This window comes from Euleptes europaea, chromosome 2 (assembly GCF_029931775.1).
Source record: "Euleptes europaea isolate rEulEur1 chromosome 2, rEulEur1.hap1, whole genome shotgun sequence".
In the NCBI taxonomy this organism is placed as follows: Eukaryota; Metazoa; Chordata; class Lepidosauria; order Squamata; family Sphaerodactylidae; genus Euleptes; species Euleptes europaea.
Window position 1 is genome coordinate 34,704,810 of NC_079313.1, and position 20,496 is coordinate 34,725,305.

The 20,496-nt window shown below is 42.1% G+C and overlaps 1 protein-coding gene across 1 annotated transcript in view; it reads right to left on the reverse strand.

Annotated features, from left to right (window-relative positions):
* The window catches only part of KCNT2 (potassium sodium-activated channel subfamily T member 2), a 299,141-nt gene that overhangs the window by 35,753 nt on the left and 242,892 nt on the right, over nucleotides 1-20,496 (reverse strand). Inside the window, exons 22-23 of the mRNA XM_056844277.1 lie at nucleotides 15,769-15,903; nucleotides 10,197-10,308 (exon numbers count right to left, since the gene is read on the reverse strand). Of these exons, the coding sequence (XP_056700255.1) occupies nucleotides 10,197-10,308; nucleotides 15,769-15,903 (247 nt within the window). The remainder of the gene's footprint in view (nucleotides 1-10,196; nucleotides 10,309-15,768; nucleotides 15,904-20,496) is intronic.

Consider the following 20,496-nt stretch of genomic DNA (forward strand, 5'->3'; position numbering starts at 1 on the left):
GAGTCTTTCTGGGCCCTGCTTGGACACGAAACCGAGGAAGTAGCCAGGGAATGAGGAGGCGAATCCTTGATAGTAATGGGCTGCTGCACAGCTACTTTGGTTTGAGATTGGCGTCGAGGAGAAGCCAAGGATGATCGACGTCGAAGAGACTTCAGAAAACGCGAAGGTGATCAGCGCCGAGGTGATCTGGAGCGAGACGCATGGCGCAAAGAGCTGCGGCCATCTTGCGAACCTGGAGCAATAAACTTTGCTGGATGAACAATGACCGACGAGGGCTTCTTAGAAGGGCCACCCCGCTTGGATTTTTTTGTTGGGGGACCCGGTTTGGATTGCAGCTTACCGGTCGGAGGACCAGGCTCAGCAGATTGACCTCGTGGGCGAAGAGACTCCTTATAAAGATGAGAGAGCAGGCGAGTCGACAGGTCCCTCAAGGCCTTGTTGGTGAGTTTGGAGCAACTTTTACAAGTTGCAGGAATATGGCCTTCCCCCAAAGAAAGGAGGCATTCAAGGTGAAGATCATTCTTCGCCATCTTGGTACCACAGGAGGTACATTTCTTGAAAAGTGGAGCTTTCTTGGACTCCATGGCTAGAGACAAAGCTAACACGTTCTCTCTCCGTGGCGGCAGAAAGAGAACTGGAGGGAAGAGTGCTCCCTCTCCCTTAGGTCATGTGACCGAGGGCTGGGAAGATTGCATGCCCCAAGGGGAGGGGGAGCACTCTCTTAGATTTTGCTAGAAGCTGACAAATCTTATCCGTGGCTGGCCTGCGCCTGCGCAGTCCCCAATGTGGGACTGAATAGAAGCCACACAGATGAATTGGAGTTCTTGTGTATCTGTGACCAAATTAATCTTTCTTTTTTAACCTGATGAATAGTCAAGGTTGAAGTAGTTTATACATACTAAGGTAATTTTCTACTTTCCTGTCTAGTGTATTTTTGTCCTTTCTCCAAGGAGCTCAGGTTGGTGTGCATAGTTCTCCCTTCCCTATGGTATCCTTGCAACAACCCTGTGAGGTAGGTTAGGCCACCTAACAGGCTGCATGGTAGTATGAAGATCTGATCATCTCCCCAGTCCTACTTCAATACTCTAATCAAGACATCACACTACCTCTCATCAGCCTTCTCATATGGTTGTGAACAGAATTTCCAAGTCTTGAAAGCCTTGAAATCATGCTCATTTCTGTCCTGCCATGCTGCTCTTATCATTTATCTTCCCGATGACCTTGCGAGGTACCACCCTTATGAAGGAAGGCTGAGACAAAGTCAATTTGCCCAAGATCAACATAAGAAACAATGGCTGAGGGGAAAGTTCAAATTTTAGCCAAGCTCTCCCACACCCAAGGCCAATATTCTGTGGTTCTTCCATTGCTGGAAAGTCAACATTCTATTTTATATATATATATATATATATATATATTATTTATATTTAAAACAATAAGTGAAACAATGATTGGGGGGAAAAACTGTCACGAGCTTTTTTCTGTAATATTTTTATTACAGAATTGCAAATGTTGTACCAACATGTCAAGTGACTTGAACTGAAGTTTACATCTGCTTTATGAATAATGAAACATGGCCCTGGATGTTAAACTCTGGCCCTGTGTGCTGAGATTTGTGACAAACAGATCCTTTTTGAATTGCCACAGTAATTGGTCTCATGCATTTTTAATTGATCATTCAAGTTTCACAGGAGATAGAGATACAATTTACTCCTTGGCACAAAGAAAACCACCATGACAGCTTTAATTATTTGAAACCAGATCATTCTATTCTCCTACATATTTCACAGCAGGAGCTTCTGGAAGTGAAAAGATTGCAGGAGATAAGAGCATGCTGGAAGCGGGGGAAAGGGCTTTCTTAAGAAGACAGCCTAGCTGTACAAAATTAAAGGTTTGCTCAGCTCCGGCAGGTTTGGAGAATGCATCCCACTGATTACAAGATGCTAGGGATGAACAATCAGGAATGGAAATGCACCTTCATGCCTGCTTGTGAATTTCCCTGTGGCTTATAATAGTCTGTAACTGGCGGTCTCTAACTGGGCAGTGCATTTCTCATTACTAGTACTCGCCCGCAAAGACTTATGGATCCTGTTGGTTTCCAGAACCCCCACCCCCCAAATTCAGTTTGGCTGCCTTTTTGAGTGCTGAAGGAAGTACAAGATAAGTGAATGATTTAATGAACAGTTAATATTCATCTTTAGCAAGAATTACCAGCCTGTATCCAACCATACAGTTAAGAAAACTTAAATACTGTCACGTTTTCTTAAGAAGTGGGTGGTGAATTCCTGCAATTCCCTCTTGTTATATCCAACTGTCTCCCCCTGAAATGTTGTTCCTGAGGAAAGGTTAATGGACCTCTGAATCAGCATAGGGAAGGTCTGCAATGGGAGGGAGGAATTAACAGAAATCACACCTCACTCTTAAGGAGAACTCTTAAGGAGCACCCTTACGTTTTCTTAATGTGGTTGGATACAAGCTAGTGGATCCTATAACTGTTTCGCCAAGGAGCCTTCCTCTGTCAGAAATGCCTCTTCAGAGAATCCAACCCATTGAACTCATTTTGATATAACCTTTAAAACCTTTATGTGATTAACTTGTAATTTCATAAAGAGTTCCACCAAGGTCAAATGTGAGATTCAACAGATTTGGACTGATGGTTATGCTGTATACATCGGGGTGGGGGGTATATGAGTGCACTTGAATTTTACACACTTCCCCCTACCATGGGAATTAACATTTTCTATCAAACAACATATACCTGTACTTCAGCGTGGCTTGCTTTTGTTACAACTCAACTACAAAGAAAGGTTCACAGACTGGAAAGAAGGGCACTCCCATGTGCTTGTATATATATGAACAGGGATATTTTTCACACAAAATACAAGTCTTAGCAGAGGTGTTTAAAACAGTAAGAGTCGGGTTTCAGGTCCAAAAATACTAATACTAGGCATCTATTTCCATTCTAATCCAGGTAGATGAAAAAAGCACCCATTTATTTATATTTCGGTGTAACCTCCTGTTACATTGAAATATTAAATATTAATATCAAACTGCTTTTCCTTTAATATACTATGGTTTCAGTTCCTGTTGATTCCCCTATTGCAGTTGCTTTGCATAAAAGCCTTTTACAACCTGGCCATATACATAATGAAATCAATAGGCTAGCGACTGAACAACCTGGCCTAACCATGGACTTCAGGAAAGTGAAATCAATGCTGAATTTATTTCATGTCTGCTCTAAATTATATCTAGTTAATCCTCTTTTAGTGGCAAAAATATATACATATAGATGATGGGTGGAGTGCATGAATGGAAGAGCCTCATTTCTAGGATCCTGTCGTAGATTATTATTATGTTTTTTTTTAAAGGAAATGGATTGCTTCTTGTTATTCGTGTTCACTTGATTTCAAAGTAGAACAGTATACTGCTTTATCATCTCATTCTTATTCCATCTTCCTAAGTGTTCTTTTGTTTTAATTGTTGCATATATTTTAATTATTCCCTTCCCCTTTCCCATCACCTTTTGATTTTGTTTGTAGGCAGCAGAATATTTGGGGGACTTGTTTTTGTTTTAGTCTGTACAGCATCTAGTAGTACATCTGGCATAATAGTACATTACTCGCGTTTTGCTATCCCCTTGATTTCATGGTCTTTTGACCCCACCAATTGCAATTTTCTTCTTCTCTTCACCTGGCTGCATAGGCCTGCCAACTTAAGTTATGATGAATGAAATGAGCTCCTCAAGCATTATTTAAACAATCAATTACTAGATGTTACTATATGAATTTGTAATTTAAAAAGAAAAAAAAAGAAAAAAAAGCAGTTAGCACCAGCCAGAAGATGCCCCACACTAACCTACCCACAGCACTCCTTTCTGAAATCACCTTTTGCCTTTTCTGCAAACCTTTGCTGATGGGATGATTCTACCCCTTTCCCTCCTGCCCACAAATGTGGAAGAGATCTATGATCGTTGTGTCTGTGGAATCCAACCCAGGCACCATAAAACCAAACCAGAAGATCTTTTCATTAAATGAAAAGGCTATCAGCATTCAAAAAATCATAATAAAGAATTCCTATGAACATTTGAAAACACCTGTTCTTGAATTTGTCCATTGCTCCAATCAGCCCTGTTGGTTAGTGGCTCTCTGGGGTCTCGGGGGGGTGGGGGAAGTCTGGTCCTATGTCTGCTACCTGAGATCCTTTTAATGGAAATCCCAAGGATAGAACAGGATACCATGTGTGTGTGTGAAGCATACTCTATATTCCCCAGTCTTGTAAAGAGTAAAGGCACACTTCCCTCTCCACAGAATAACTCCCTACTGACACAGCAACAAGAGAAAACAATGTAAGGATGCAGCTGCAATTGTGTGCATGGTTTGGTTTAGTTCAGACTGTATATTCACCACCTGATAAATGCTACATCAAGCAACAACATACTCATAGAATGAGCAAGCACAGATTTGACATCACGGGTAGACTCTTCTGTTGGCCTTATTCCACACCTCACTATCTGTTCAAACATTCAGGTGATCCAACAACATGAGTGGTTTTGTGAATCAGTTTTGAGTGTCAGACTTAGATCTGGGAGAACCAGGTTAAAATCCCTATTCCACCATGGAAACTTGCTGGGTAACCTTGGACCAATCATAACCTCTCCGTTTCGCAGGGTTATTGTGAGGATGAAATGGCAAAGGGTAGAATTTTGTAAGCCACTTTGAGTCCCCAAAGTAGGGTGTAAATGAAGCAATCCATCCACCAATCTAAAAGCAGGATTTAAGCAGTTGAAATATGCACAGTACAGAAGCCAGTAACTTCAGTGAAAACTCAATACTCAACTGTCGATTTTTCTATCCCTTGATTGCAAATTTATCTAACTATTAAGAGGCTTTCTTGAGTTTTAATTTTTTGTGAGGAAATCAGGAAGAATTGAGTTTGACTCTGAGCATATGGCTGCCATATTTTCCATCTTCACAATCCCCCCCCCACCTCGGCAGAGCAAAAGGCTCTTGCTTGGCCAGATGCCAACTGTGATTATTTAGCAATTTCCAAAGTGAAAAAAACAACAATGGAAGTTGCAGCTGGAGCAGCAGATGGAGATCTCTTGTGACTCAGGGATTTCTTGCCTCAGACACCTATTAAGCCATGAAGTCAATTTTCCATGTATGTTTGTAGGCTTTTGCTGCAGGCAACTGCTTCACTTTTGAAGTCCCTTTGTAAAAAGGGGGAAAGCGTTGCAGGGAATTAATGATCAGCTGTACACATGACCACAGAAGAGAATTTCGTCGCACATTTTAAGTGTGTTTCATTTTGCACAAGGGAGCTCTATGGAACTTAATGAACGATGGCTCCACCAGCAAAAATGTGCTGCAGTGGCTGGTAAAAGTGATGTAAATGAAACTGAGTAGGAACCTTTTCTCTCACATAAAAAAGAAACTCGTTCCTTTGAGCTAATTTTTCTACTGGCCAGTTACATGGAATGAGAGATTAGGTAAAAAGTCAATTGAACAACACTTCTTCAGGTCCTGTCCCATCCCCCCCACTAGTATTTAGACATGCTTTAGATATACTTCCAAGTAACATCTTCTGTGGAAGGAAGAATCTTCCACTCACTGGAAGATTCTTTCATGAGTGGAAGATTCCTCCCTCAATGAAAAGCCCCCTTTGCAACTAACTCATCAGCAGGGTATAGAGCCTTTTTTTGGGGGGGGGGAGGAACAATGCACAGAGCTTCTGAAGCAGGACCCTAGTTGTCTGTGCTAGACAACACCTGACTTTTGTGATATGAAACCCTTCACTCGTCAGCCATTTTGATCATGTTTTGACCTTGATTGGTAATCACTTTCCAACCAGCCAAGAAACTGCGTATCAGAGCAGCCCCAGGCAACTCCAGGCACGTGTGCTGATAGTGGCACAGTTGAGCATTTTACTTGGCACCCAGGGCCAGGTCTCTGCCCAAACAACCAAGGCACTGGTAACACTGCTGGGCCCAGCACTGTGAGAGAAGACAGCAGGCATGGCTTATGCCCATCCTCGTCTCCCAGATCTGCACAACCACCAGCCGAGGCCAAGGCGAACCCCACGAGTGCTGACAGACCCCAGGGTCTTTGCTTTCTCTGAGCACGCCTGGCCTAGTGCAAACTGTATCTCGCCTCCCTTCATTTTATTTTCCAACATACTTATATCTTCACAGGTGCGTGTGTGTGTGTGTGTGGGAGCTGGCATGTGGGCCAAAAAGGTTGCCTACTCAGCCTTCAAGGTATTTTCACATCATGCAGAATCAAACTCAGATTTGATTTTGAGAATATGCACAACAGGGAGCTTTCACCACTGACAGATATAGGGGAGTGTTTTTGTAAACAGAGACTGGATGTTACATGAGTGGTTAGTTTTGGCCTAGGATCTGAGAGATCCAGGTTTGAATCCCTACTTTGCCCTGGAAGCAAGCTGGATGACCTTGGGCATGTCACACATTCCCAGCCTAACCCATCTCACAGGGTTGTTGTAAGGATAAAATAGAGGACCCCAGTAGGGAGAAAGTTGGGATATAAATGAAGTAAGCAAACAAATAAACATTATTTATATTTAAGATGTGTTAAATGAGCACCTAAAAGTGTACACTTAGTTGCTATGGCATGCCACTTGGTGAGGCCCTACCAGGGACCTCAAAGCCAACCCCTTTCCCCCCTCCCCAAGCTCTTCTACAATTGCCAAGAGTAAACCGATGGCTTCTCGGTTGGATATGGTTCCTCTATGTTTATAATAAAGAAAAGCTGGCACTGAAAGGATGGGTAATGAATGCCATTGTATGGAAGTACATTTAAAAGAAAGAGAAAACACACTGGAAGTGTTTATCAACATAGAATCTGGTTAGAGCATGTTAAAAGAATGCCACTATAGTGTAGTGATTAGACTGTCAGACTCGACTTGGGAGCCCACCCTGCCACGAAGCTCACTGGCTGAACTGCTGCCAGTCACACACTCTCTCAGCCTACCCTACTTCACAGAGTTGTTGTGGGGGGAAATGAGGAAGGGATAACCCATGTATACAGCTTTGGTTCTTGGGAAAAGACAGGATAACAATGCAATAAAAAAAGGTAAAGGTCCCCTGTGCAAGTACCGGGTCATCACTGACCCATGGGGTGACGTCCCATTCCGACGTTTACTAGGCAGACTTTGTTTGCGGGGTGGTTTGCCAGTGCCTTCCCCAGTCATCTTCCCTTTACCCCCAGCAAGCTGGGTACTAATTTTACCGACCTCGGAAGGATGGAAGGCTGAGTCAACCTTGAGCCGGCTACCTCAAACCAACTTCCGTCGGGATCGAACTCAGATCATGAGCAGAGCTTGGACTGCAGTACTACAGCTTACCACTCTGCACCAGGGGCCTCTTAATAATGCAATAGGCAGATAAAAATTTACACTTCCTGTGAAATTAATGAATTGTACAGCACATAAATTAAAATGGATAGGCTCTGTGTTAGCATCACTGTTTTTCCTTAATAAACTGTCTGCTATTTGCTTTAAACATCAGAGTCTCTGCTTTAAATTTACTCAGAAACACATGTTTCCTTCAGCAATTAAATCGTCAGGCTGTGGTTGTAAATAGGTTGCTTATGGTTTACATTTTCAAAAATCAAATCCTTGGTTAGTTTTCTTAAAACCAGATTGATTTAACTTGCACACATGCACAAACGGGGTGGTGGTGGTGGTGGAAAGTGCTGTGAAGTCACAGCTGACTTCTGGCAACCCAGTAGGGTTCTCAAGGCAAAAAAAGAACAGACAGAGGTGGTTTGCCTGCACAAATGTACCCATGAATATCAATCAATCAAAACCTTTATTGGCATACACAATACCTGCCGAGAACATAATCATACAATTTTACGCAACAGAGCTCGCCTGTCCCCGTTTACAGTATCTTTCACGGATCCACATTGCATGTTGCAAAAACTTGGCTACATGGCCACATCCTGAGTAGACATAAGAAAGGCTACCTTGTGCTCAACTGGGTGCCATTCCCTACCAGCAAACAACAGGTTGATAAACTTAAGGCGGATTCTCTGATAAAGGCGGCAGTGCAAAAGAACACATGCAACCAATTCTCTGTGATTCATTCCACAGGAGCATAACCTTGCAATGAGTGGTATTGATTGAAATCTCCCCCGTAATAGTGATGAGGGAACCCATGAATATATGTAGTCTGTAAAACCTGCAAAGTGGCTTGTTCCACTTTAAAACATACAGCAGAACATCCAACGAATGGCTGAGAATGGTGGTTTTCAAACTGTGCTCTGGGTAGGGCTGTCGATTTGGTTCATCCCGAACCGAAAAACAGCCGAATTTCCCCTGATTCAACCGTTTTCAGTTCGGATGGAACCAAATTAAAAAAAAGGAGGGAAAATGACGAGCCGAATTCGGCGAGTTTGGGGCAATTGCCGAATAAATTCAGCAAATTCGGGGGCTCCGAATCAGCAGCATAACCGTCAGTTAGAAAGCAACTAGCAGGATCTCCAGCGGCCAATCGGTGGCCAAGCTGGGTCTTCTTCGGGCCAATCAGTTGCAGCTGAGTGCGTGAGCCCAGCTGCTGCATGGCCCAGGGAGAGAAAGATAAAGCGTCTGTTTGTGTGTGAGAGACATCCCTGTGGGGGGGGGGGGGTTGCTTGTGCACATTCGCGGCTTTCCGTGGCTCCGGGAGGTGGCCTTTTTGGAGGTAAGACGTCCCAAACGTTCAGGGTACCTTGAGGGGACCCTTCTTGCAAAACCCCCCAAGTTTTGTGAAGATTGGATCAGAGGGTCCCAAGATACAGGGCCCGGAAGGGGTCCCCCCCAAAATCGCCCACAGGAATAAAGCCATTTAAAGCACATTGGCGGCATTCCGCGGATCCGGGGGGCCATTTTTGGAGGTAGACGTCCCAAACGTTCAGGGTAGCTTGAGGGGACCCTTCTAGCAAGAACCCCCAAGTTTTGTGAAGGTTGGATCAGAGGGTCCACGGATCCGAATCGGGGGAGTTCGTACTTCGGCATTTCCTGAATTAAAACGGGCCGAATTTTGCCAAATCCGAATTTTACCGAAATTTTTTTTCCCAACAGCCTTAGCTCTGGGGCTTGGCATTGCCTTGGCAAAGAAGCTTTTTGGACAGACAGCAAGCCTGCAGCTACCGGTCTTCCACACCAAGGTGCAGCTGCTGAAAAGTGACTACAATGCATTCTCTGTTTACATAGATTAACCATGCAGTCCAATAAATGTGACCAGCAAGAAATTGCTCCCTGAAACCTGTCTGCCCTCTCCAGTGGTTTCCACAGCAGATGCTCAAGGGTAACTCAGCCAACAATGGAAAGGGTTGTTGGGTCCTGGGGATATAAATCGACTGAAAATGGATCTGAAATGAATTTACTTCCGAACAAAGAAAAAAATCCTTCACAATTCTCTGAATTTTGAAATAGAATAGTTCTGAGATATGCTCCAATGCATAAAAACCTGCTGAACTGTTTAATACTTATGTGACATCTTATGATATTTTATTTCAGTATTTGATCTCTAGTAACATTTTGGGTTGGATCCCACGCCCTTTCTTTTGCTGGAAGTCACTTTTCCCCTGGGGAAGTCTCCTCTCACCAGAGGAAAAGGATCTGAGCTCCAATCCTAGTCATAAAACATGCAATAGTACTTAGCATTTGACAGTACTGACAGCTGATATGCAAGATGTCAGGGAAATTGGTTTGCCCTTCCTTATTTTCTCACAAAGGAACCCTGATATTCTTCCAAAGGAGGCAGGGGAGATAGTTTGGGGAGACAGTTTGACAATTACTGGTACGCCATATTTGGTAACCGGCATGGGATCCTATTTTATATTTTACAGCTATTTTATATTTTATTTATTTTTTAGTATTTTATAGTTGGTGATATTTTTAAAAATCTGATAGCCTGAAATAGTGACAAATATTTGACAATTTCATGACAATTTGATATTGATGCATGATAAGCTCAAAGCAATTCTTGATATGCCAACAGGCCTATAAAGCTTTTGGATTTCCAAATAAAGAAAATGCAAATTTGAGTTTCAAATTCAAAATTTCTGATGGAAACGTTTCCTGATGGAAAGCAGGTATTCTGAATATTTGCAAATATTTCTTTCAACTGTATTTGAATGGCACTGAGTTAGAATAACAGAACTGTAACCAAGCTATAGAAAATATTCTCTTACCTTCTCTAGTTTTGACAGTGCAAACGAATAGCAGTCTTTAGCCCTGAATTGCATGAATCTCATATTGGCCGGATGAGTTAATTCGGTGATGATGCTTAAACTGGAGAACAACCTATTTTATTAAGAAGAAGAATATAGTACAGATACCTCCAGTAACACTAGTGGAATAAGAGAAAGTATGGTTAACAAACACAGAACCTCATTACCTATGTCTAAATTTACAGTTAGTTACAAGGAAACGGCATCTTTGGGCAGAGGCAAACATTGTTCCTATAATAGAACAAATGTTCTGCAGATATTCAGAGGGAATCCAGCATATTAATTTCCAAAAGGGTTGGCTGTAGAACATTTTAATACAGAGAACACACTGAAGAGTAATTCTGAACACACTGAGGAGCACTGTGGTTGACAATTTACTCTTGTAAAGTGGACAGGCCCATGGAAGAAGAAAGCCCAGAGAAAAACAATGCATAGATTTGTCTAGCATAGTCTAAAGAGGAAGTCATGTTTTTCATTATGTAAAATTATAATTGTGTCAACACTTTACACTTACACAGGAATAATATTTGCATATGTTTAAGGAGTTCCATTCCAAAATACTGGGGTAGGATTCTTATGGTTTTGAAAATGTTAGTTATGGAGCTACGCTATTTTTATAATTATACTATCTTGAAACTGAAAATCAGCAGAATCAAAACCTCTCAATAGTCAATTGTTTGGGAGCTAAAAGATGGCAGGCTAGCAGTGCCAGCACACTTCTAAACCCATTGACTTCAGAGTTCCACCCCTCTAAACCCACTGACTTTAGTGGAATTAGAAGGGTGTAACTGTGTCAACAGCAGTTTCAAATAATAGTGAGAAAGAGATGAATAATGCAAAAAGACATTTATAAAAAGGACATGTAAGAAGTTGGATAGCATGCCAGTAAGGATTATTAAAATGTGTTTCCTTTTTTCAGAAAGTATTTCTTTGTGGTGCCACCATAAGCCGGTCTGCTCAGAAGCTTACCCCGGCCTATTCAATGGGGCTTACTGCCAGGAACGTTTTCTGAGGATCACACAGCTAAAATGTTAAATACATTTTGCAATTAAACAGACACTAACTACAGGCTAGTCACTTGGGTTCTTGTTCTTGCTATACTCTAGAATTGATGAAGATGTGCTGGGAACCAGCGAGTCCATTTTGCAGTTCAATCTTATACCCAGTTATTCCTCTCTGCTAGTGCGCTGGTTTCAATGTGGGGTATTCTTCACGGTGGATTTTTCTTCGGTTTCGAATCGGAGCAAACAATAAACCGATTTAAATAGCTTTTTCATGGCAGCCCAGATTCTCTCCCCATCCCGAGGCATTTTCAATTTTTCACGGGAGAAACAGCGCACTTCTCTGCGCTGCTTACGACTGCTGCCGCTCATGACTCACTGCTCCAAATCCGCCTAATCCCGCCCACTCTTCCCATGATCCTGTGTGTGTGTTTTTTTTTTTTGGGGGGGGCATCCTGAGAGCAGCACATCCAAGCCAAAACTTCCGTCACCCTTCTGAAGAGAGGCTGCCAGTCTGCTCTGGGTCTCCCTCCAGCCGGTGCGATCCTATGTGTGTGTGTGTTGGGGGGGTGTCCTGAGAGCAGCAAATCCAAGCCAAAACTCCCATCACCCTTCTGAAGAGGGGCAGCCAGTCTGCTCTGGGTCCCCCTCCAGCCGGTGCGATCCTATGTGTGTGTGTGTTGGGGGGGGCATCCTGAAAGCGGCAAATCCAAGCCAAAACCCCCATCACCCTTCTGAAGAGGGGCAGCCAGTCTGCTCTGGGTCTCCCTCCTGCTGGTGCGATGCTGTTAGAGTGGCAACTCCCCCAGCCAATCACCGTTCTTGGGGGAGGAGAAAGGAGACGTCCCGGGGAGCGAAGCAAACATTTTTTCATGGGCATCCGAGCCACAAAACGCTTTTCTACTGGAAAGTACGGCTCAGAAGTGGTTTGGATTGCCTCTCTTTTAACCCGGCTTATTTTGCTCAGGGGGGGGAAACACGGATCTGGAGTGAATAACCAAAATTTGCCTCCGACGCAAATCAGCATCGAAACAGCAGCAAATCTCCGTGAAGAATATCCCTGTGTTTAGACTGGGGTAACTGGGCACAGAATTGCACTGTTAGAGTGTTAATTTGGATTTAATTGGTTTCCTGCTTCGAAACATTGGCCCGCTGTCACCAATTAACACAACAAAAGTGCACAACCTGATTAACGTGTAGATGAAGCTTTATCCAGCAACTAACATACTTGATAGTGAAGAAAAACAACAGAGACAGGTCCTAGCTACATCACTAGCTGAAAAAGACACTAACAGTGCATTCCTAAGAAAAAACTCTCCTTAGGAATGCACTGTAACTGTGGAACTACTGGGAAGAACTAAGATATTGCCCTAACAGTAGCAATCCGGAGACAGACAAGGAATGACACTTAACAGGAGAGAAAGTACTGACTTCACTATCCTATCTAATGGTCTCCTTGCTGCTCTCTTCAGGGTTTTCTTGTCTCTTCTTTGTATGCCAGATATTGCCTGTTCCAACACCTTATACCCTGTCTGGATTTCCATTTCGCTGGGGCGCCTGTACCTATAAGTAATGATGCTGCTAGAAGTTTGGAAGTTCTCAATTCAGAATGCAAACTAAGTTCTCAATTCAGAGTTCCAAACTACTGATTTCAGCCCTACCTCGTTCAATTTGTGCCGCTTTTGCCTAAGTACTAGTTTCCCAGTGGTATTGATGAGATTGCTTTGATAACTAAACTATTTGACACAATAGAGAATCTTTTTTCAGATTTTGCTCTGTGGTGAATATCCCTCCAAAACTGTGTTCCCTGCAGCTTTTGTGCATTTTCTTTTTACATAATTTTACATTATTACAGGGAGAAATGCTGATGCTATTTCAACAAAGAGAATTACAGTTAATTTGATTCACTAAGTCCCTTGTTCTAAAGCCTTTTGTTTAAAAAGTTTATCATTTGTTTAACAAAAGATATTCTCCTGGCTGGATTTCTTAAGAAACAGGTTTCTAATACTTCAATCTTGAGGAAATGCTGCCATCTACTGGCTGCATGCTGTAGTTTAAGATAAAAAAGATTGAACTAATTATAACCATTTTATTACAAAGTGTAATCAAGCCAGACTATGTGTTTCTACTACTTCTTGTTTTGGTTGATCATATGTTTTATCGGACCTCTGAAAACAAGTTTTAATTAGGATTTCTACTGATGTTTCTCTGCTCTTTTTAAAGTTTGTGTTCTTCTGAGAAGACATATAAAAGATTTTAAGGGGGGGCAGTGTGGGTAACTGAAAATGAATGGCCAAGAGGCATTGTACTTTAAACATGGGGGTGGGGAGAAAGGTGAAATAATTATTGACCCAGTAATGGAAGTACTAGGATATGTTTTCATCACTATTAATCTCCATGATACGGATGACAAGATGTCTGTAAGAAAAATTATGCCTGCAATAGCAGAAATATGTGTTGTCCATTCCATTTCTGTAGGAGGGGAAAGTAGCAAATTTTATGCTGATTGTTAAAAATAGTTCCACAGGGGATCCAGGAAATTACAGGCAAGTTAGCCTAACATCTGCCCCAGGTAAATTAGTAGGCACTATTATTAAAGACAGAATTATTAAGTGCATTGAAAAACAAAGCCTATCGAAGGAATATCAACATGAATTCTGCAAAGGGAATTCCTGCCTCACTAGACTTTTGGAGTTCTTTGATCAGGTAGACATTATATACTTGGACATTCAAAAGACTTTTGACAAGGTACCTCACCAAAGACTCCTGAGTAAGCTTAGTAGTCAAGAAATATGAGGATGGGTCCTCCTATGGATTAAAACTTGGTTAAACAACAGGAAACAGAGAGCAGGAATAAATGGACAGTTCTTATAATGGAGGAAGGTGAGCAGTGGGTCCCACAAGGATTGGTACTGACAGAAGTGTTATTGAATTTGTTCATAAATGATTTGGAAATGAGGGGGGTAAGCAGCGTGGTAGCTAAGTTTGCTGATGATACCAAATTGTTAGGGTTGGTGAGCTACAGCAGGAGCTATCTCAACTGAGTGGGCAACCATGTGACAAGGTTCACCAAAGGTAAGTGTAAGGTGACATACCCTGGCACACACAAAAAATCCCAACATTCAAATTATGATGATGGTTGTAATGAATAACTTGATGAAAATGTCAGCTCAACGTGGGACAGCTGTGAAAAAGGCAAAGTCCATGCTGGGAATTGCTAGCAAAGGCATTGCCAATAACATGGCCAATATTGTACTGGTCCTGTAGAGATCTATGGTATGGCCTCATTTGGAACTCTGTGCACAATTTTGGTTGCCATGTCTCAAAAAGGGTATGTCAGATCTGCAAAAAGCACAGCAGAAGGCAACCAAGATGAGCAAGGGGTTGCAGCACCTCTCGTATGAGGAAAGGCATAATAAGACTTGGTGCAATAATTAAGTCTCATTGAAACCAATTTTTAAAATCCAGTAAAATATGGTTCGCTACAGTAGCCACCTAAAGCTCCTAGAAGTTTGGCATATCTTTGTTTACATCAGAAAAAGAATAACTATGCTCAACATTTACCAAATGGCAATTTAGCACAGTGGGTATTTAATCACTGGAGTTCAGATGTGTGTGTGTGGGGGGGGAGGTGGGGGTAAGCATGATCTCCCGCCCCATAGGCATTCTCTGTAAATACTTCTGTGTGTATGGGCTCTGGAAAGCCAATTTTCCATAACATCCTATGAGTCAGGAAAGAGAATACATTAATGCATGACCAGAAACCCAGAGACATCACAAAATCTTCACTGCTTGGCAGGATGGTCTTACCAAGAGGTAAATTACTACTTGGTAAATGGTTATCTGTGCTTACCCAATTACCCAAATATACCTGTCTACCAGCGGCCCTGCTCAGCACATGTCTTACTATATCTAGGGAGGGAAATTTAGGGTCTCTAGGAAAATATGAGAGATGTAAAGCTGCCACCACCGATACCCACATTTAGCTGGTGGATATAGAAGGGGCGCTCAAATATATAAGGGGTGGATCCACTGATTTCCCCTTAACCAGAGACAACTCCCCCAATACCCCCCTCATGCTGCGGTGGAAGGGAGGAGGTGGGAAAGTTGTGCTTCTGTAGATGGAAATCCTTTCTGTGGAAATTTTAAGTGGGACTCAAGGCATTCTTCTTCTCCAAACCAGAGCTTTACAGGATCTGTTGTAATGCATTGCTGAAACATGTTTGAAACTCTTGTCTGTTGTGACCTCGGGTGAACCTTTTCTAAATGTTCCAGTTATTCTGATTGTGAACTCCCTTATGTCATGACCGCTGGTATTTATTTTTGATACGGTTTTTAATATGAATGTCATTTTTGTTCTCTATATTTGCACATTTATAGATTGCTGGGCACTTCTATAGAGACTGGTGCATTTTATAGATAAATAAGTACCAAAGAAAGTTAAGGTATTTTCCAACCAGATCTTTTCACCATAATATGAACCTTAACACACCCATTTTAACCAAGAATACAATAGCTGTACAGCCACTTACCTAAAGAGGGTTTGTACATTTACAATGGTCTTCGCATCTGCCATGTAGTCTTCTTCTGCACTCATGGTGCTTTCCTTATCCACCACCACCACATTGGCAGCAAAGGTCACGCCGCACCTTAGCAAATCATCTAGGCTTTTGTCCAGAGAGCAAAAAGTTACATAATATTAAAAAGATGCATCGCTCACTCTAAATTAGAACTGTACTAGAAGACCACATAGAGTACAAGTGGCTGTCTGAAAAGCATGCAAGCGCTGGTTCCTTAGTTGTGGTATGCTGACTGTGCATATCATTGTAAAGTGCAGGATTCAGCTGCAGCTGCATCTTTGCATGTCAAAAATTGAGCTCTACACATGTAAGTGGCTGAATATAGCCACCTTATGGACAGGGTAGCTAGAAATCCTAGAAGTCCAATAGAAACTTAATGCTGGCTCCCAGTTAACTGTTGTTTTTTAAAAAATTGGGACTCCACTTGAGGAATGCACATTCTCCCATGCCCCTTCCTCTTAAGAAATTTGTTGACACCTAAGTTAAGCAGGTGTTCCCTTAGCCCATGACTGGAAATGCATTTCAATATACAATTTCACACTCTGGTTAAATTTACCCAGTTAACTTCCATGTTGGTGTACCGTTTAACACTCATGGAGGGGGAAGGCTACTGGTAAAGGACACACCTTCCCAAACTGGAACTCTGTTTCTGAACAGGAAGCCAAGTATTATGCCAATTTCCTTTTCCTTCTTGATGCCACTACTGTCAACATCATTAAAGCAATAAATGGGCAATTTAAAAGAGAGTACATCAGATTGGCCATATCTGATAGCCCACAAGGAATAACTCCACTTCCTGCTAGGAAATACGACTGGCATAACCTATTCCTTTTTTTTTCTTTTTTAAAACTATGTTAGTAAATGACTACCTCTCTATACAAATTTGGGAGTGTCCTACCACTGATGGCTGCCATCAAAAGAGCATTGGAGGAAAGCTGCTTATACCAGAGGAAAGAGCTGTTGTTAGTTGAGTGGGGTGGTAGGATAACCTGAACTGATTTTAATACATTATTGGTGCAATCCTATGCAGAGTTACTCTAGTCTAAGCTTGTGGAAATCAGGGGGTTCCTATTCTGCATAGGATCATATGGTTCAAACCACATTTCAATAGCCCTTACATGAAACTGCATTCTTTTGACAAAGCAGCCTTATGTTGCCACTCTGTTCAGTGGCTTCCCGGCTTATGGAAGCTCTCCATTCCTACATGACCACTGTTTGAAAATGCCTGACATAATGCATCCTCCCCACCTCATATCATCTTTTATAATTTACTCTGTGAAAGAGATTGTCTCAGCTGGAGGGTTGTTTCACACATTACAGTGTTCATTTTGTAGATGTATTCCTAACACCATAAAGTATTAACAGAACATACAAGTTTGCAAGCATGTATCATGCACTCTAGGCTGGGAGAAACATGTGGTTTCTAAACTACACGGCAAATCCAGACTTGCTTCCACAAAAACATGTGAAACAGCCTTCAAGAAGCAGACAGCAGCAATTCTCTAATGACAGCAGAGAAGCAACAAATCACAGCAATAGCAGGGTCATTTCTTATCCACATTATCAGAACATCGATGTCAACCATAAATGTTCTTGAATCTTAAGGATCTTCTGCAATGCAAAGAAGAACCAACATGAAGACAGAAACATGCTACCACAAGCGAGCAAAAACAAGCATAAGAGATTCCTATGACTGGAGCATAGCACTGAGGGGAACGAAACAGATCTGTCCCAATCCATACTCATGGTAGCATTTGAGCTCATGAACTTATTTCACTTCCTGTGAAGCAGGCCAATGTGAGAATTTATGCAGTAGCATCAGCTGTCAGCACAAGGAATAGAACTCAAGCAGCTATTCTGCTGGTGACAAAGGAGGGAGGGGTATGCATGGACCAAAGCCATGTGGGACAGGGGATACAGTAAGGAGAAGAACTGGGAGCAATGGAGCAAAAAAACCTGTCTGGATCCAACCCAAGATGCAGAAATATGGGAGAACCCAAACAAGACTGATAAGGGGGAAAGTATCTACTGAAAGAGAAGGCTGCTCCATTGTGTAGATTAGAACAAAGTGAAGATGGCTGATTTTAAGTTGGCTGAGAAGGTAAACGGAAGAGTACAACAGGCAGAGAAAAAGCTAACTGATTTGATGAAAGTTCAGTTTCAACCCCCACCCCAAAAAGAAGTGAAGGGGAGCAAAAAGGAATGAAAAGGACAAGAAATATTAATTGGAAGCTTCAAGTTGGAGCAAACATTTTATTCTCTGCATACTACAAACAAGAACATCTAGATCCCCAGATTCTTTAGATCTTCATCACTTTTCTGGTGATTGTAGATTCAGGTGGGTGTTGGTCTGCAGTAAAAAGCAAAGCTCGAGTCCACTCACACCTTAAAGATCAACACGATTTCCAGGGTACAAGCTTTCAAGGTTCAAAGCTTGAAGGGAGCTTTGACTATCAAAAGCTTATAGCCTGGAAATCTTGTTGGTTGATTCAAGATCCAATCAATATTCTGGTATCCAAGGAAACATTAAATTTATTTTAAACTTTTAATGATGTTAATGAAGTGCCTCTAAAGGCAGAACTTTATGGCAACATGGGGCTGCCACTGCAACCCTGCCTCTAGCTTTCCTTGTCTTCCCCATAAGATTTAATTCCGTTTTTGCGGCAACAGTATCTAGGGTGCTTCCAGCTCTGTCCTTTGACAGGGGGTCATGGATCAGAGGAAGAACATCTATTTTGCTTGTCAAAGGTCCCAGGTTTAATCCCTGTCATCTCCAGAGAACTAGTCCATTTGTCCAAAATAGAGAGTAGAAGGACATTACGTACACATGAAGGCACATATCACACTGGAGAATGAGATGTTCTAAGCACTAAAGTACTGGTTCTACCAGCACTGCAGAGAGCATGGGTGACTTTTCACTAACTGGGTTTACAGTAGAATAGGTTTAACTTAAAATAATTAACTGAGTTAAGATTTATAATGTGTGTCAGGATCCCCCCCTTTCAATAGTTCAGCTTTTGCTTAAGCACCATGTTTTAGTTTCACCTGTTTTTGAAGCATTTGCCACATAGCTTTTACACAGAGTTTCTGGTGATCCTTAAAGAAGTGTGATGTTATTTCCAGGATTTCCCAGTACTACCCTCTGAAAACTACCTTCCAGGTAGGACTGAAACCACCACACAATGGTGCCCAGTCCTACCTTTGAAGGGTGATCCCAGAAGGATACCATGATCGACAGTATTGAATGCCACTGAGAGGTCCAGAGGAATCAACTGGGTCATGCCCCTCCCTCCATCTCTCAGTGCTTCTCATCCAGCAATGCAGCCAAGATGATTACAGTTCCATAGCCATGCCTGAAACCAGACTAGAACAGTTGAGAATGATTATCACAATGTATCTCCATTCAAGTCATATAGCGTCATTTGGACTTCTACCAGAGTATTAATTTTTAATTTCTGGAATCATGAGATGATGAGACAGAGGGTGGTGTCTAGCTGGATTCAATGTTTAACTGTTACAGCTGGCAAAGGTTCTTTGAGTGTCTCCCCCAGCTAAGACCTTTCAGTTAATTTTCAATACATTTATACCTCCAGAATAAAAACCACAGGAAAGTCCAAGGCAGATGTCACAATCACAACCCACTCCTACATATGGCCCATTTCCTTTCATTGCCATAGTTTGCTAGCAGAGTACATCTTCAAAGCATATTACATTATAAATGTGGTATTTATCTGCATTGTAATGACTTAATTGGGATATTATGTAAACTGGTTTTATAGTCTCAGAACCTAATTTCCATGACAGGGAAGATCCCTCCTACACAACCTCCAACCATTATGATGAACCCACTTTGTATTGTATATACTTGAAACTTGGCAGCTATTATGAAAACAATGGTCTGCTATTTTGATTTAGTGTGGCCTGAATGATGTCCTTTGAAAAAAAAATACATTTGTGAGGAACCAAATAATAGGAGAACAAAAGTAGGCGAAGAATATAACAACGCCTCTTTCTTCCTTCCAGACAGTGAGTTTCTAAGCATGTTTACTCAGAAGTAAGTGCCATTGAACTCAGCGCGACTGAGCTCCCTCAGTTCCTATTTTGTGGCTTTAGGATCACTTACTTGCACTGATGAGAGGGGGTTTAGATGTCTGTACTTATTACCGTTGCAGCTGCCTCCTTTTGGGGCTTTGATCACAGTTATAAATATGGGACTTTAGAACAGGCTGCTGTTATGCAGGCCACACAGATGTAGTGGCACCTTTGAGATGTAGTGAAATCTAGATGATTCTTTTGAAATAGTAAACTATTAGTCTTAAGAGAAACTTTCCTTATGGTGCCCGCTCCATGCACAAGGGAGGCAGGCCCATAAGGAACCACTTAGTCCTTTCTTCTCTTCCTACTGGCCATTTTATAGATAGATGGATAGATGGAGGGAGAGAGGGTGGGAGAGAGAGAGACCTAGTTGCAATGTGATGTCCCATTACTTTGAACGTTAAGCACATGAGCTCCTGCCGTAGACAGATCTAGCAGCCCAGGGCTATGCATACAGGGTACTCTAACCGGGAACACATACAGTTGATGCGCTAGGGGCCTGGAAATTATGAGAGTGTGGAGGCCTGCCATTCAGAACCGCTAGGAGCATAGTACTGTGAATGGCACAACACCCAGCTGTGTGGA